The sequence below is a fragment of the Trichoplusia ni genome, chromosome 4 (genome assembly GCF_003590095.1).
Source record: "Trichoplusia ni isolate ovarian cell line Hi5 chromosome 4, tn1, whole genome shotgun sequence".
Lineage (NCBI taxonomy): Eukaryota > Metazoa > Arthropoda > Insecta > Lepidoptera > Noctuidae > Trichoplusia > Trichoplusia ni.
The window spans coordinates 9185082-9204498 of NC_039481.1; the positions used below are offsets into that span (position 1 = coordinate 9185082).

At 37.0% G+C, this 19417-nt stretch overlaps 1 protein-coding gene across 1 annotated transcript; it reads right to left on the bottom strand.

The window, feature by feature from the left end:
- Positions 1-249: 249 nt before the first annotated feature.
- On the bottom strand, positions 250-19195 carry LOC113492942 (probable phospholipid-transporting ATPase IIB). The gene is made up of 18 exons (XM_026870679.1): positions 18968-19195; positions 18797-18899; positions 14592-14794; positions 13014-13256; positions 11700-11920; positions 11077-11284; positions 10455-10677; positions 9923-10118; positions 9226-9341; positions 8685-8822; positions 7947-8120; positions 7417-7578; positions 6745-6933; positions 6342-6528; positions 5399-5574; positions 4743-4974; positions 4011-4214; positions 250-3518 (listed from the first exon to the last, which is right to left on the bottom strand). Exons 1-18 carry the CDS (start codon positions 19018-19020, stop codon positions 3382-3384), a joined length of 3165 nt encoding a protein of 1054 aa, XP_026726480.1. The 5' UTR covers positions 19021-19195; the 3' UTR covers positions 250-3381.
- Positions 19196-19417: the final 222 nt, after the last annotated feature.

Here is a 19417-nt window from a genome sequence, read left to right on the forward strand (position 1 = left end):
TCTCTTCGGTGCCACTTTGTCATTTATGTTCAAGCACCGAACGCGAATCAAAAACATGTGTGTGACGTACTACAATATACTACTATATTATTATTAATGTTAACTTTTACTGTGACAGTCTGCCTGGCTCTGGCGCCTTTTCCGGGGTGAATCGCTAATAATTTCTGTCGTCTCTGACGCTCGGCAGTTTTATTCCAGTTATTTTAAACAAAAGAATATAAGGTAAGGTTTGAAATAAAACCAATGAAATAATATAAAATATTTTATTTTACAGAACATTGTTTACTTACATCTAAGTTTGTGTAGCGACACTAGATGAGACAGGTTACTAATAACATAATAAATGGGTTTTATACTCAATGAGTGAAATATAATACAGCCTGAATAATGAAATTGGAATAGCTATTGTAGTTCGAATCTCTAATGTATTGACGTTCTACAATATGTACTATATGAACATAGTATAAATTGATATCATAATCGTATAACCATTCCATTGAGCGAACTTCGTAAAAAAGGACATAAAATACAAAGAGCGTAGCACCCGTAGTTGCCAACGACACATCTCTCGGACTGTGTTGCTACACACAAAAATTTCAAGCGACCAGTATTAGGCAAAAAGTAACTTTAAATCGTTTGTCTATCCGCTTAATACTGATCACCTAAAATGTTACACTTAATATACCATAACGCACCAATAACAATACTTAAAATATTAAATACGAATTCTTTAACTAATAAATACTATAGATATATCACTTTATTACCAAATAACGCAATTTGTACCTTGATAAAAGTATACGAAGAAAACCGTTTTATCATCATCGTAGTTTGGGCCAATTTTGACGCAGAATGAGCAATCAGTAAGTTATAACGAGGTTTATTTGGGAATTTAATGTTTGTATAACAACTTGGTCCTCAATTAACCCGAAGAATTAAGGTAAAGTGAAATAAAAAGGATAGATTGTATCAAATGGCCCAAAAGTTTACAACCCACACCACTCATCTATGGAATAATTGCGCTTACATAACTAAATATAAACAAATGAATCACAGCAACATTACTGAACGACATCCAGAATAAATATCAACAAAAAAATAATAAAATGTTGTATAACACAATAAAATGTTGATACAAAAAACAATATAACAAACGAAAAGACGCAGGATTCAGTCTAAAACTTGATTGTTTAAACCTGTCAAATATATTTATGTACATACAATAACAGAATTTGAAATTGTTTATTTATATCAGCACTATTTATATCAGAATGAAGACTCTGATCGGTTCCGAAAAACCTAATATAATAGTTTACTTTAAACATTTGTAATCTTAACATATGATTAATACTTTTGGACACTTGATACTTGAATTATTTGTAAAAGTACCCTTGTATGTGATGCTTACCTTAAAACATTATAGAAGAAGAAAAACAACGGGTTTAAAAATAGATGCAGAATAGGGATGAGGGCGCGACCGTACAAAAGGTCTTGCCTCAATCTTTTTATTACAGATTGTATTTTGACTCAAAATATGACCAGGGTTTGATGAAAAAACGCTGTATAAAATCATACACGAACGAAAAAAAGGCTATATCTGAAGTTAGTCCTAACAAAACATGTATGAAATCTTTCGAATCTTTATTAATCTTTAAGAATTCATTAAGCACATTTGGCATTTCTTAAAACGTCTCGTTCCGTTAATCTGTCACTAGAAGCAATAGTCTTAGCTGCAAGATGGTATGAATTACCAGAAAAATTCATAGAATTTGAGTAGGTTTTTGATTAAAAAAAATAATAATACCTTATTTTAAAATGTTTGCTCGAGAGAAATACCTCACCTAGAATTAATTTAGCTATTGTATATGTGTATATTAGGATAATAGATTACACAGCCCTGGACTAAATTGAATATATCGTTAACGTATAAAATATTAAGATTGAATTTTGCAGATTTGTCAAGTCATTTTTTTAGTATAGTACGGTTAGAAATTAATTGCAGTTAAATCATAAAATTCTCAATAACATAGAGTCTCAATATTTCGATGGCGGATAGTCTGTTGATATTTAATCATATTACTGTAGTAAAACATACAGTGTTACCATGTTATAACAAAAAGTGTTGCCAAAAGACACACACTAAAAACTGCAATATTTAATTTATCATTCCTTAGACGTTATTCATACACAGATACGCTAAGATTGATCATCACCTACCAAAGTAAGAATGCTTTTAGTGCGGAAGCGATGTAGTGCACTACACGCTGTAATTCGGCGTCTCTCTTCCACAATTACAAGAGTCTTATTAATATACTACTTAAACACACAAAATTCAATGCTATCTATCTATCGTATCGGTGGATATCTACACAGCGCTTTAAACAGTAATATTTCAATAATATAAAGGACTCTCATACACATCGATCAATATTAAGGCACTTGCACTTAATTTTTAATTAAGAATCTGATGTCTGATGATGGAATCATAATTATAATTATAACCTGTTGTTTGGTTACATATGGTACATGGGAAATGCTCGTCAATTAAACGACGTAAAGATGCGAGTCCTTGTATGCTTTGTATAGTTTAGCTTTTACTGAGTAGAATCGATTGAAAAGCTGTGTGTGTTAAACATAATTTAGTGCGATAAATACCTTAAATTGCGCAGAAACGTCTTTTAAATCATGGCGGACTGATCATTGTCGGCAATGTATCGGGACTTGCATGTGATTGCTCTGTAAGGGCTATAACATGCAAAAAATTGCGACCACGCATAAGTGAACACCCCTAAATAACGGGATCGGGTGACATTTAATCGTGGTGACACAAAAATAATTGATTTCATTAAAATTAGAATTGCAGTTGGTCTTATACATTGTAATTTAGTGATGAAGTCATTCTCCTATATTATAAATAATAATTAATCAGTGGTATTATTAATATATTATTCCTACTGAGAGTCTTGTGTTATCACTGTAACAAGAGTGAATAATCTCTATACTGTTAGAGAAAAATTAAATTTCTTTAACATAACAGAAAATTATAACGATGCTTTAAGTTTTGATTCGATCGCAATTGTTTTGCCGTTCGTCTATATTGAATAATAATTTATGAAATAAAAGAAGGTGATAAAACTTTGATATACAATACCAATTCTGATTTGGATACAATATATTAAGAATAAAAAAGAAGATAGAATTATAGTAATGAGTATTATTACTGGCTGTGAATTAGTATTCAAAATATAAATAAAAGTGTTTTTGACAGACGCGTTCGAATCAAAACAAAAGAACACTCACATTTTATACAATGTGCAACAGGACCTTAAAGTAAGAGTGAATCACATTTAAATATGGGTCTAAACTACTTACGAATAAAGATCATTTTCGTATGTTTTTGTACTGGCGATCGCTCCACTTTCTGTGCATGTGTTTGACGATGTATAGAGGTAGGCACGATACTAATGTGATGACTATTACCTTCCACCAGAAATCCCAGTGCTGGATGAAGTCGGCGTCTGCGGGAAAATATAATGATTGATTTAGATTTAGTACTTTTAGTACATAATTATTAGAAGATAAAAATATGGATATGGATATGGATATAATTTGAACTTTCGCAGATAGACGGACAGGCTGCAGGGCCTTAAAAAAAGTATCCCGTTTTTATCATTTTGGTAAAACGGTCAAAAATGTTAACTTCTATTACATTTTTGTTCAATGAAGTTGTAATAACTCTTCCTTTTAATCTTTGTTAGAAATGGATAACTTAATCACCTGTAGAATGAAAGTAATTCGTGACCAACATTATGTTGTATCAGCTGTTTTTTTGTTAAGGCGGACACCCACACCCTCAGGGGAGGAAATGGGTAGTGTCAGACTCTTACTGACAAAACCTGAAGAACCGCCGTGTTACGTCATCCGCGTTTTTGTGTCAGTGTATGGCAATGCGTTGCAAACCTACATACAGGATCAGCTAATCCTACTACTACTAATATAAGCCTACTCACCGAAATACGTGGTGAATATGAATAGCGTGGCGATGTACATGAGCAGGCTGACGAGCTCGGCGCCCACCATGAGCCAGTGCCACGTGACCACCGTCAGCGCCACCATGATGAGCTCCGTCAGGATCAGGGCCGTGTAGCTGATCTCCACGATGTGGATCAACTGGTCCTCAAATAAGACTAGCGCCCCGTACATTATTACCGCACCTGTGTATTATGACTCAATTTAGATTGGCGATTTTTCAAAGATCTTTCTTTAAAACAAAAAGAAAACTCCATACTGAGGAATTTGATTCTTGTGTCTCGGAAGGCTACTCAAGTAAGAACAATTCAAGTCACACGCATTAAGACGTTCATGATTAGAACAAGCATTCGTGGAACACAAGTTCTGAATGGTAGATGAATTGTATGAAAGAAGATGTGATAAATAAATGAAAAGCTATCAAATTTTTTTTCTTTTTATATAAGACCCCCGCACTAAGGCATTCAATCCTTGTGTCGCGTGGGGTTTTACAAACATATAAATCACATGCACAATGACACCCAATATTGTAGTTAGGCTATAGAGCAGCATTTCTTCGCTTTGTCGCCTAATTTGTCTACTGACTTATAATTTGTAAGAAAATAAGCAAAACATTTACAGATGGATAAAAAGCCTTTAAACACACCTTGACATTTCTCATAAAAAAATACTTTAAATTAAAAACCACGCTAACCCTTCTGCTATAATCTCACCTTGATAAATAGATATATCAGTCCATATATAGAAGGTTTTGTAGGAGAGCTGCCGGCCTTTAGTCAGTTGCTTGTAGAGTTGCGGATGTTGGAGTGCAGTTGAGCCCGGTATGTCTTTGTCGAGCACCAGGGAGAACACCGGGAGCATAGTGAACACAGTCCCGTAGCCGACCATCAGGAACCCAGGGTACAGAGACACAGACGAGAAGTAGAATACCACCGAGAACACAGCCTGCAAATAAACAAAAGAATTGTTGAGTGCTGAAGTGATTGGCAGCTCTCAAGATATATGAGCGGTCTGAGACTTGGACAGTGGTGGCGCCATCTAACTTGTTGTGGTTATGATGATCCCCATGACACTCCTTTTTTCACTTTTCTACCTAAGGCGCGTCCAACAAGTTTCGCACGGTATAATAGCGCGGCATGTTTGTGGTTTCTGGCTTGTGTAACAAGACAAATCGATTGCTCAAGTTGAGTTATTTATGGATTGGAGTGTAGCATGGAAAGAAGTTTAAACTTCGAAGTTAAATCTTCTCGAAGTCTCTTTACTTTTAAGAACAGCTTGCCTTTTTTACACCAGCTTCACTTATAACGTCAGAATTGTTATTAGTTTTTCACAGGCTTAGTCAGTCGCTATTGGTGCGTGTGTGGGCTACCTGCATGGTGGACACGATGAGGCCGCGGTGCACGATGAAGAGGCTGAGCGCGGCGGAGCGCATGGCGGCGCGGCGGCCGTGCACCAGCAGCAGGCGCGCCAGGCTGCAGAACGAGCGCACGCTCACGTCGCCCGCCAGCGACGCCGCGCGCCCCTCCGCGCCCTCGATGCCCACGCCTGGGGAACACGATCCATTCTTACTAAACTGAACTGATCATGGGGCTAATGTATCGCTAAATTTATTTATTTATTTATTTATTGCAAAAATGTATACATTTACAGAAATGCATCCTTATCCTAGGTATACATTACCCTGTTAGGGCGCAGCAAATCAACTTAAAACTATCTCAACACAACATATTATATACTGTTTAATTCTTAACTAGACTTAAATCTAAAAGGATAATATAGTTATATATGTATATATATATATTACATTTGTGTATAAGAAGTTAACAATGTTATCAATTTCTTAATTATTATATCGACTATTTGTTACACACCCGCCAAAGGCTGTGGTAGGTATTTTTTTTACTGAATCTCGCTCTAAGTAATTTAATTCTTGTGTCGGCGGGGCTTTCAGAAATATTCAAGTCACACGCAAAATACACCTAGACTGAGGACAAGAATTCGTGGATCACACAAACGTTTGTTATGCGGAGATCGAAACTGCAACACATTGTGCATGATGGAATTGGCCCGATCAGTGACATTACGGTCGAAGTCAAACCACGTAAAAACAATGACCCAAACTACACACGAGGCCAAAACACCACGTACCGCTGACGAGGCAACGAACCCGATGTCTTTGGTCAGTAGAAAATTTGCCCTGAAGCATATGTAGCTAAATTAGGTCAAACGAACACGAAATTTGCTTTGCACGAATTTGATCAAAGGTGGAGCTAGTCAAAACACTAGTTACGATAATTATCCCTATTCCTCACCTATATCGGCCTCCTGTATCATGGCCACGTCGTTCCCGCCGTCCCCCACAGCAGCCACGACGTGTCCCCTGGCGCGCAGCAGGCCGGCCACGCGCGCCTTCTGCGTGGGGGAACACCGCGCCACCACCACGCCCGAACAGCGACACAACACCTCCACGAACTCCTCCTCGTAAGAGTGGAGGCATACCTGGTGGTGGAGAAGAGGTTAACAATTTCTTTGGCTTATTTAAAGAACTATTTTTCATTATTTTTCACTTTATCACACCGACACACTATACAGGAAACATAGTTTCATTGAATTGTAGTCCATCATCATCATCATCATCCTAGCCATTCCCAAGTATGCTATGATCGCCTTCCAGTCTAAGCAGCTAAAATACAGTTTAATAGAATTGAAGTCTACCTCTAGGGTCTCCCCCTCTATGATGAGGTCCATGTCCTGTTCCTGTCGCGCCAGGTCCCGCAGCAGCCGATGCGCGTCCTGGCGAGAGCGGCAGTCGCCGGCCACGCGCCAGCCCGCGCCGCCGCCCAGCTGCAGCGAGCGCGCGATACACTGCGCCGTCTCCAGCTTGTCGCCCGTCAACATCCAGATCTGAAACGAACGGATGTTTTTAATGGCTGAACAAAGTGTGTTATAGGAGAACCTGAAAGAAAAAAGGTGGCTAAAGTTGCATGGCTTTCACAAAGAATTCTACAGATGACCATGGCTGTATATGGACGAAAAGTTTATCTTTTGACTAGCTAAATCCTAAATAAACGCGAAAGTTTGTATGGATGGTTGTTCTCTTTTACGCAAAAACCACTGAACGGATTTGGAGGCACCTTGGTACACAGATTATTTAGATAGATAGTTTTTATGACGATTTTATGATCCCCTGGGATTATTTTCCAACATCATCGTTTGTCAACATCTAATTTAGTTATAAAATTGAGATGTCGACATTTTTTACCGGACAACATTTGCTTGTGATATCTTCTTTCATTATTTTATACTTGTTATAAGTTCAACATAAAAAAAAAAACAAAAACATTTAAATTAATCAGGAACATTCAACGGATAATAACTTTTCATTACCTTAATACCAGCGGTCCTGAGCATGGACAGCGTCCGTGGCACGTTGTCTGCCAGCCTGTCCTCGACCCCGGTGAGGGCCAGCAGCGTGAGGCCTCGCTGCAGCTTCGCGAGCACGGCGCGCTCGCTGCGGTTAGCGGTCAAGCGGGCTTCTTTGTATTCACTCTGGGAAAAAGGTTTATTGTCAGTCAGTTATTTGTTGAGTAATATTTTTGCTAGTCAGGAGTTACTCGAAATTGTTAATTAGGCGTTGAGTCATCAAGAAGCTTTAGCGAGAGACAGAGACAACGCTTCATTCTTTAGTAAATTAAGACAAAGACGATTTCTATGATTACTTGGTGTATTAGCAAATAATAAAGCACTTGACCTCAAATTAACTGACGCTGAAAGGGTTTTAGAGTAAAAAAAAACACTTACGAGAGAGAGGCAATTGTTAACAATGTCGTTTACATTTAAGATTCATAACAGAACCATATAACTTTCTCTTGACGGAATAAACCCATTGACATTACAGTTTACTAGTTTTGTCTCACCTCAAACTTCAGATACTCGTCGTTGGTGAGCGTCTTCTTCGCGATGACCAGCGTCCTGAGCCCCTCAGCCGCCAGCTTCTTGCACTCGGGGTCGAGCCACTGCGTGTCCAACAGTTCTGATAGAGCAACGTCAGCGCCCTTCACGTAGTATGTTATTTCATCTGATATCTCTTCCTAGAACAAGATATTATGATTTGTTCATTAGAGGGTGTAAATAAAGTTCTTCACGAAATTGTACCTTACATTTAATATAAACGTAATGTGTAATGTGTTAAACGTTATGATTTAAAATCGTTGCCCCGGCCACGTCGAAAGGATGGGAAAAGATCGCAGTGTTAAGAGAGCGTATTTGGGACGTCCAACAGGTATTGCTGAAGTTATACCGTTGAGGCGGATCTTCAGGCGCTTCATGCCGATGACTGGCGAGAAGTGGCCAAGAATCGGGTAAAGTGGCGCTCTCTCGTATTAGAGGCCAAGACACAATTTGGGTCGCTGAGCCAATGGAGTAAGTAAGTAACATAAAATCCGTATCAGAAGAAAATATGTATAATTAAACTTAAAAACTATCGGCTAATAAAAAACATTTTAACATGTAGGTATTTATTTTTACGTATTGATATATTGTGATTTTCTCAGTTTTCTTTTTATCGTGTACAAAACTTGATAATATTAACCTCAGGAATACTTTATCTCGTTTCCATAGGAAAAAAAGAGTAAGGTATAGAACGAAGAGCTTACCTTAACAATAATGCCCATCATTTTGCTCTCACTGGTGAAAGGAAATATTTGTAAAATGGAGTACTGCATTATCTCGTTAGCTGCGCGAAGTTTTAAAGATATGTTGTGTAAGTCACGTCTGTATAGCGATACACCCATCTGTAACAAACATGTGTTTTATATGCATGAGGTTTTTCTACACCCTGTTCAGTATAGGATGTACAAAAAAGACACATTTTAAATCAGGAATTATTAATTTTAGTCTATACTGATCGTCATATTTTTACAAATAATTACATATTATACATTACAGTTGGACTTTTTAATGGACGGGAATTTCTGTAGAAAACGACTCCCGCAATCCTTGTGTCGCGGGGGTTTCACAAACATACAAATCACACAAATATTTGTCCTACGTGGGGATCGAACCCGCGGCATGTCACGCACATTAGGTTTGGAGTGGTAATCTCAACCACTCGGCTATCCATGCAGTCATAAAAAAATACCAATCACTTATATGTGGTGAACCTACATAATTATCTTGTTGTTTTTATATACGTACCATATCCGTCCACTTGACTAAGGCGACCTCGTCGGGGCTGGAAGCCTGGTAGTCGCACAGCTGCTGCTGCGGGACCGCGCCGCCACAACTCTCCGATATTACCGAACTGCCCATGTCTGGTGATAGTGGTGACTTGTTAACACATTACTTTATTGTCTAGTCAATATCAATAGAAAGATCAATAGTTATTATATATATTATCTGCAATATTTTAAAAAGAAAAAAACGAAACTGCCCTATTCATGTACCAAGCTCAACAAAAATCATTTATGAACGTGACGTTCTCAATTTCCGAGTAAAACAAATGCGTGCGCTTTATTCCAGTATTTTTTAAGTTTAATTTCAAATGTCGTCCTAAATCCTCCCCTATTGAAGTCTCCAGTCAGCGCGATATACGTGATGAAAGTCTCCACTCCGACCTGTACTTCGTATGCCTTATGGAAGAGTACAACATACAATACTACACTTAATTTTAATAGTCATAAAGTCCATTTTCAAGTGTGACAAAAATGCCACTAAGATTCGCTCAGAGATTCAAATCCACAAAGACCATCCGTTCAGATAGTTGTTGACTACCCCCTACACCTCTATATTGACACTATTACTTACTCTATCATAATAACCATAAGGTTCATATTAGAATGACGTATTCTCTTCTAGTCTAACTTAAAAGCCCGGTAGGTGAATGTTTCCATACCTGACTGTGCTTCATAGGCGTTCTGATCGTTGTTGTCCACGTCGTACACCGGCGTGACGTTATGGCAGAGTGCTAGCGCCAGTACGGCCTCCCACACCTGGCGCGGCGTGGGGGCCAGCGGCTGGCCGCGGGAGGGGGGCGAGCTCGGCAGGGAGGGGGCGTCGTTCGTCACGTATTGGGTTAGGAGACCTTCTACCTGTTGGCACGAGAAAATTGGTCAAACTTTCATTTCACTAAAGCCGTCCAGGCTTTAATGAAATGAAAGTTTTCAGGAATGATAATGGTAAGTCTCATTATTATTTTTTTGAGAATTATGATGTTTAATTGCGTTTCAAGGCTACTCGTTTGAAATGAAATATAGAATTTTGTGTTTAGTTAACACCTATTTTCTGACCAGACTATACAGAATTTGCGGATTGTGTCAAAGTAAAAAAAAAACATGTGACACAGAGTATCCTAGAAAGACATGTAACGTCAGACATTAACAAAACAGCAATACTTTAACGATCTACATTCCCTTTCAAGTACTAACCTCATAAAAATTATTATTATCGAACAGCGCATTCCCTAGATGCAGTTTCTGGAAGACCATTTCGTTCTTGGTGAGCGTGCCTGTCTTGTCCGCCAGCAGGTACTGTATCCTGCCGAGCTCCTCAGGGATGGTCGTGGAGCGCATCACTGTGCCTTCGATCTTCTTGTCACGTTGGATCGTCCACGAGTAGAAGGCTTTGCCCATGTCCAAGTTTACTCTTAAACTGGAAACAAAGGGATTACATTTTAGATGTCGGTTTTTGTTGTATGTTAGTTAATATGGGTGCTTAAACTATTGTCCGCCTTGAAGATGTTTTTTTTAAGATTTTTTTTATTCCTTTTGTGTTAACTTTTTATCAGCGGGTTATGACTGCTTCACTCGACTTTTTGGCAAGATTTTCAGATCCTTCTGCTAAAGTAAGTTTCAGGATTATTGAATTTCAACTCGATAGCCTTTTCCGGAATGCACCGTAACTTAGGGCATTATATTACATTACATACAACGACTAACTTTTGTATCGAATAGATGCCATTTGAAAAATTGTCACTATACATTCAATTAGTTTCTTTTTCACTATTTTTCTAAATCTCACATCAAATTACAATTACATAATCACACTTACCTAATCGGAATAATATAAGAGAACAGCAGCACGAATCTGAAGAGGAACCCGTACCAGGGCCCAGCGAAGCCCTTGAGGATGATGAGCAGCATAGAGATGGTGAGCGTGGCCACGAACAGCAGCTTCGTGAGATTGTTGACCTGCAGGTCGAGACGACCCACCTTCGAGCGGGGAACGGCGTTGTTCATCACACTGCGGGTTTCACTACCTGAGGGTTTAGTTGATAAGGTCAATGATTGAGGGTAATGGTATTGAATGTCGGTCTGTGTTAGTTCGAATGAAATATTCGGACGGAAATAAATATCGATTTTTTGCTTCCTTCTACAATTTCAGTAGTGGAATACATAAGTTTGAGTTTCGATAGCGCCAAAATATTCAAGTACTGCCTCCCTTTCCTCCTCCCATTTATCTACTGGGGGGACTACTGACAAGAAGCCGTATCATCTGGATTTTCTCGACTTTTCTTCTCAAGCCAATTAGGAAAATTTAACAGAACCTACCTTAAAAATGATTTAGCATGTAAAAGTAAGACCATTTATCGCTTTTGTAGAGTAAACAATTTTCATTTAATTTCAATTAAAAACCTTCATTCCAATTCTGATATGAATTTAGGTTATATTTACCAGTGTATATAATTAGTCCGGTGGCCTGTCCTGACGCGACGACGCAGCCGCTCCACAGAGTATTCTCTATATGCAGCGAGTCGGTCTCGCCTTCGTCTAACCGGGTGCAGGTCCCGATGAACTCGTGGATGTCCTTCTCTGGCTTCTCCGCGAAGATCTGAGCGTTGATGTCCAGGAGATGGGCATCAGTCTGCAGCTTCTGTGTCGATGGCAGCGGGATTCTGTAGGGAGGTGGATGTTGATGTAGAGTTTATGATGGGAATACATTATACGAATTCAGAGAAAGGGCGGGAAACGGTTCTAAAGTACGAAGTCTATTTTTGAGAAAAATGACTCTTCCCTTAAATAATATTTTTTCAAAAACACCCAATAAATCTAGACCAAGACCATAAATTTTAACTCACACATAAGGTTGCCCCATGCGAGGATCGTACTTCAGTACATCGTGCACAGAGGTCGTTGGGATTGCAAGATCCCAACGACCTCTGTGCACGATAAAACGACTTTGGGCGACGTACTGCCGTCCGATTCGTAGCTACCGAAATCGCAAGAAGAATTTACAATTCACCTCCTTATAAAACAACTATTTGTTTGGCTTAAAATCGGCCATATTGCAAAGCAAAATTAGGTTCGACTTTATTATTCAATACGCTGAAAGCGCTACTAAGGTCGCTTGACCAAGAATTTGAAATTGTAATTGGATCGTGTTGTATCTTACGGCGGATGTGTTGGTAAAACGACTGGCGCATATAGCCAGAAGTCGTAATTACAAGTCCTGTCCGAGGTTTTGACATTTTTCATATTATTATTTGTATTCATTAAAAAAAATCATATTCGTCTACTACAGTTATAATAAGTCCATTAAATCCCCACACAATGTAACATGTCCATCATTCATTAACAACGCAATCAAGTTGTATGATGTATGACTAATGCCATTGACACGAGACGAAGATAAAAGTATTTTTAATACTAGATAAGTAGAACAATATTTATAGTGATCTGTTACTTTATTATCAACGACGTATCGGACGTAAATATCCGCTTTACAAGTAAATAGACTATTAAATATTTACAAGAAAACGGGATATTAGTGTTTCAGAATTAACTTATTGATCCCAAAATTATAAGTTTCAGTTTTACTAGAGCGATTTGTCATTTGTCATCGAACTTTTGAGAACTAGTGAGACGGAGAGGTATTGCCTGTCTATTACAGGAAAAATCTCAAAGTGCTTTTCATTTTCTCCTAAATCGGAACTCATACGAAAAGGACTAAAAACATATGGAATACGACAAAAACACACCATGACCTACCTCAACTTCCAATCAATCTCTCCATCCAGCTGGTCTGTCCTTATGAACACAGTGCCCATGGTCTCGTTGGTCCTCAGTAGTATCATATCAGCCGGCACCCTCTGTCCTTTGTGCAGCATCACGATGTCCCCCACTCGCAGTTCTGAGGAGGCCACTTGTTCTATGATGAATGGACGGTAGTCTGATGACGGGCAGTCGAGGACTACGCGCTCGTAGCGTTGTCTATTCACTTCTCTGTCACGTCTGTAAGAGTTATAGGAATATTTTTAAACTTATACATACATAAATTTCTTCATCTTTTTCATGAGTAATTGTGTCATTACGTATAACTAACGTATATACCTGAAAATAAACGTATTTTAATTTAATAAATAATTCAATTTAAAATAATCCTGATTTGGCGCAGTGATTAGAGCTCCACAGGAGAAGACTATGTCCAGCTGTGGCCTAATATGTTACGTTAATATAGCGCAATACACCGAAGTATAAAACGTGGATCATATCGTGGAAAGTAGATTATAGTGTAAAAGGGGTTCCGTAGACAAAAAAAAACAAATAATTGGAGGGTTCATGAGATACATGGGTCTGTAGAGCAATAGGGTTCCGTTTTAAACATTTGGTAAGACAACATTACATTACGTACATTTGGTAAGGTTTTTTAAAAGTGTAAGATAGGTAAGGTTTTAATCCCATGCTGCCTATAGAGTAATGAACTTGTGTACTGATATTGAAGTTCATAATTCATATCACGCAAAGACGACATTATCTTGTTGCCACGAGAGGATATTGACCCGAATATTATCAACAACGTATATTATTTTTTAAAATACTTAACTCAGTCGTGACGTCACTTGATCAAAATGAAACATTAATTTCGTCTAAAGAGGTTAAACTGAACACTTGGCGTGTTCGAGATACGTACGAATTAAATTCTGCATAATTAAGTTAACACGCAGCGCCGAATAGGTAATAACAGAGTATCAAAGTTCTAAACTTTGTGATAATGAATCAGACCATTGTTTTAAATACTATCTAACTTCATATCTTCAATGGAAATCTTTATTATAATAGAAGTTGTTGAATAAATGCAAATAAAGTATACAGTGTAATCGTTTCTGACGCACTTGATTTGCAGGCAGAAGATGATCGATTCACTTGTTTTTTACCAGAGAGGAGGAGGTTCTCAATTCGGCTATATTTTGTGTTCTCTTATTCTGTATCTAATCCATTATACTTCAGTTTAATTTTTATCCGTTTGAGTTTGAATAAATATTCATTTTTAAGCTTGAATACGGATACTACGTTACGTAAGCAATCCACAGCCTCTTACCAAACAGTGATAATTCCTGAAGCTAATCTTCTACCATTCTCTCTTGGCTGAAAAGCAAAAGCTGACTAAGCTAACAGCACATGGCATGGGGACACTGGATAATGTCAGACGCGCACCAAGTAAACAACCTGATACCCTCATTTCATTTACCGGAACCCTTGGATCGCTTGCGTACCCGATGAGTAGCATACTTAGTACCCAAGCGTAAAGACTGGAAAATAAAAATGCAGTATTACACGATTACTCACCTATATCTTCTAAAGTCATCAACAGCTTCCCTGAACAGTGTAACAGCCAACACGAAGCACAAAGGTCCCCAATACGTGTAGAGATAGCCGATGCGAATGCTGGGGATGAACTGACTGACAGCCATCACCAAGAAGTACATGTTCAAGAAGAAACGGAACTGCTCGTACAGTACTATCGGCAGGAATGTAATGATGTTGTATTTCTGGAAAAAAGGGGTATTTATTATGTTATCATCATCATCATCATCTCAGCCTATCGCCGTCCACTGCTGAACGTAGGCCTCCCCCATTTATTATGTTATGGTTGTACAAATTATGGGAATAATTTTAGGTTTGTATATTCTTCATATCGAATTGATGGCAAAAAAAATTGTCGTCCCAGAAATTGGCTTCGTGAATGGAATTGTCCATATGTCAGATAATCTATAGTGCACAGTATTGTAAGTTTGTATGTGTTAGTGTATTGTGAGCTCTGTACCTATAGTTCAAGGTTTCAAGGGCACTCATTGCGGGTCTGGTAAGTCCTATAAAAAAACTTACACATACACACATATTATGTCATAACGAGTCCTTCCGTATTTTAAGAAGGCAGGTTTTAGACCAATTTTAGTAATTCATCGGCAATTGTTAATGGCAGAATCGAGGCCCAGTCCTACGACACGATTTATGTAAATAAAATATACTTTTCATGTTAAGGAACGGATAGGCATCCGTTGTTTAATTCTTATTAATATTATACAATTTGAATGTGAGAGGTCGTAAAATTGTATGTTTTTATGACTCTACTGAAGTAATAATTATGTACTGTTGTAATCGTTTTTACACTGTTAGAACGATTTGTATGTAAAATTTAGTGTGACTGGCCATGAATATTGGCTACCATCTTCGAGCTATTGAACTCGTTATATCTACAGAGCGTGCGGGAACCTGATTGGTTAACTCGAATAATGGCATTCATCGTCGCAAGGGCGTACGGATAAAGGCGAAATTACGTGGGATATCGCAAGTAGGTACAAGTATTACGTGCTTTTCTTATCGACAGCCGACAATTAAAACAAAGTACGTACATATAAAATGCACCTATACAACTCAGTATGAAAGAATTTGAGAAAGAAAACCTTGCTTAATTTAATCAATAATCTTTTGTTTCGGACACATTTTTTTTATTAAAGAATATAATTATGTAGGTACGTAAAAATTTGATCAACCTTCGTTAAGCACAGTGACTTTAGTACTGATAGTAGAATAAGAGAGAAAATTATAATAAATCTTTCGGATCACGGTAAAAACCAGTCATTGTTTAACATTTACCTAATCTGTAGATAAATTCAAATGATTAAGTAGGTTGCAGTTTTATCTCTTAAGTTTGGAAGGAGGACGAGACGCGTGAGAATGGCGGATTTTGGAATCTAAAAACAGGACATATATAAGGTTTTTCTAAACATAGTCAGTTCTTCGGTTGATCGTGGTGTACGAACACACTGTGCGTTTCGCGAGAGGCCCAAGACAATAAATTATTAGACCCGGACTACCAATGTAGCCCTCGGACGCTCCTCCCTCTACACTACAACAAATCCGAACGGATGGCAACCCTACAAGTAGATAAGGCTAGTCTGTTAGCAGCAAACTGTAACAGAATAGTAGCTATTGAATGACTAATTACTTACATAACCACAGCCCACAGAATACCAATGAAACGGCCGTGACAATGATCGAAGCTGTACCTACTTAATTACATGTAGAGTACGTAGGTATATGTAGGTCGGTTCAAGTTTAGTTTTACCTAAATAAGCAACTAGTTTTTGCTGCCAGCTACGCACGCGTGGATGTTAATTATCTTAGTACGAAGTAGTCTAACCTTTTGTATAATCGAATAATTTTTATCGGAATCGTTTTAGAAGATTAATGTTAAAAGGGTAGTAGACAAACAAAATGACTTTTACGTTAAAAGACGGCAGGCTGAGTAGGAGATTGCGGGACGATAGATTCCTTTTCGCAAAACTAACCGCTGTTAGCCATAGACCGAGATCATTTTAAATTTGGTCGACGAGTTGTATACAAACAAAATATAAATAATATTCTGGCGTATGATGCTCAGTAAAACTTATCGGCTTGAGAAGGTATCGATTAGATATGGTCGATAACCATAACAAACATCGTCATTCGATGTATAATTTTGATATCATGAGTCGACTTAAATTAAGCATATAGCGTTTTTTTAAGGGCCATGTTAACAAAAGTCGAATAATAATAGGTATGTGAGATTTTGTTCAAAGCTAGAACTGGTTCTTGTTGCCAACTATGTAATAGAACAGTTAGCTACACATGTCTATACAATAATACCATTTTATTTGTAAAGTAATATTGATATTGAATGTATTTACCATGAACATTTATTACCGAAGTTTTATAAGGCATTTAAACGATTATATTATACACAAACAACTGGCTTGAAGAGAACAAAAGAAAAGAACTTTATATTAAAAAAAAACCTGAACTCTACAAATATGTTATCATCAGATTATTATTTGTATGTATGTGTACCTAAATTTAGTTATAGAATTCTCCAATAAACCTGTGTGACTTTTTAACCTACTACAAAAAGAGGTTTAGATCTAGATTTATATGATACAGTATCATAGCTTTCACTTGTCTTAAAAGTGCAAAACAAAATGCATTGGTCACTCAGCATCACATTTACTTGTGGCTCAGAGTGACCTCATTACTTCATTATGCTCACTGATCTATAGGCGGAAACTTTCCAACTGCTTATGTTACAGCCTCATTAATATAAATAAAGGTTGAATACAAATAAACATGTATATGACTGCTCTGCATTTTTGAGTTATTCCAAAGTCTTACTAGAATGTTGATTAATGTTTGTAAAGCACACTTACTAAATAAAAACTTTTTGATTTTAGGGGTATTTAGTTTTTGAAAGATGATTGTATTTTCAAATAACCTCTACTAACGATCTGCGATGCAATGCCCTTCTACTCATTTCATACTAAGCACCTCCGCCAGTTTCAAAATCACTTTATTGTAATGCATATTGCATACAATTCTAAGCTCTAGTCATCTCAAAATCTACTAATACTACTTAAAATAATTACAAATGTTTAAATCACTTAGATGAAAAGATAAAGTCATGTGTACAAATGTTAATCCAACATATAGAAATCTTGTAAATAAGTCTCAATATAGTTTGCTTAATAAACAAAACTGGTTTAACACCCCAATAAACCTATATTTAGTTTCAAGCTCATTAATATTTAAAAGGATGAATATTATTTGTGGACTAGCTGTTGCCCGCAACTTTGTCCGCATGGTTAGAAGATATAAGTTAGGAATTTTTAAACAAAAAGCCCTCGAAGATTAATATTTTTCGCCATTTTTGCCACATTTTCCATTGTATCTTCGCTCCTATTAGTTGCAGCGTGATGTTATATAGCCTAAAACCTTCCTTGATTAGTGGTCTATTGAACACAAAAAGGTTTTTTTCAATTTGAACCAGTAGTTCCTGAGATTAGCGCGTTCAAACAAACAAACAAACTCTTCAGCTTTATATATTAGTATAGATATAGATTACTTGTGTTCAAAGTAATGTTATTATGTGAAGACTGCAGTCTTGTAATAAATGTGTGCAAGCATTGTATCTTTATCTTAATGACTGAAAAGGGTCAGGTCAGCCATTTTGAAGCTAATAATGACATTTCTATTAACACAATAAATCTAACTGGTTTCTTATCAGTTTTCTTACTTAATCCATTTAATTGTTTTTTTGTTAGATGTAACTGCAATATTATTACAGCATGAGTAGTTTGTATCCTATTATAATTTATGGCAATGTAAACAGTATTATTTATATGATAACAGGACTTCTCACTTCCTAGAAAATATTTAAACAATGATTGGTTTAGATTGCAATTTAAATACAACAGTGTTGTTTTTTAATATGGAACATGAACACAAAGGCACTTTTTTATTCTTCTGTCTTTGTATAGGCCATCTGCCTAGCAATTTTATTATTTTACTTTTATTTATTTCTTTTCAACATTATTATTAATGTTGGTTTTAGATTGTATAAACTGTATAATTTTGCAGGCATAGACATCTTACATGCCTTTTTGAATTGTTCTGAGTATAGAAGACATTCAGATACTTTTATGGATTTTGAATAATTTAGATAAATATGTCACACTGACCTGATTACACACGTAGTTAGGCGGAAATTCTTCATCTGGTAGCTGACCCAAATAAATAGCTCTTGAACTCAATTTCTTCCTCCGAAACCTCCAAAACTGCAGCCTATAACAAATCAACATAGAGTAATTGTTTCAACAAACAAAGAGAAAAATAATGAAAAAACATCTTACCTTGACCATAAGGATTTCTTTTTAGGTCTCGTCAGTAACGGCGTGGTCTCCATATTTAGAGTACAATATATATCACAATGCCACTTAACTGTTTACATTATATTAATTAAAACTAGTGGAATATATTAACTTCCTTCCAACCACAATAAAAATAAAGTTGCCTCGACACAAGTATACAAACACAAGCCCTCAATTTGACAGCAAGGCGTTTACTGTCAAACAATGCCATAGAGAATAAATGAGGGATACAAATTAATTTCACAGAAAGCTTCCATTGTGATTGTTCTAGGAGTATCTCTTACAGCAATCACAACAGAAATAAGATACCTTCATTATATATCTTATTGGTTTTGCATATTCGTACAGATAAAAAGTCATAACCTTAAAATATATTATACAGCGAACATTTAAAAAGTTGTGATACAGGCTTGTTTTGGGAAAATGAATTTC

Coding starts and splice junctions, on each gene's coding strand:
- LOC113492942 (XM_026870679.1), bottom strand. CDS start 19,020: ATGGAGACCACGCCGTTACTGACGAGACCTAAAAAGAAATCCTTATGG. Junction 18,900..18,967: donor AAGAAATCCTTATGGTCAAG/GTAAGATGTTTT, acceptor GATTTGTTATAG/GCTGCAGTTTTGGAGGTTTC. Junction 8,121..8,684: donor TGATGGGCATTATTGTTAAG/GTAAGCTCTTCG, acceptor ATCTTGTTCTAG/GAAGAGATATCAGATGAAAT.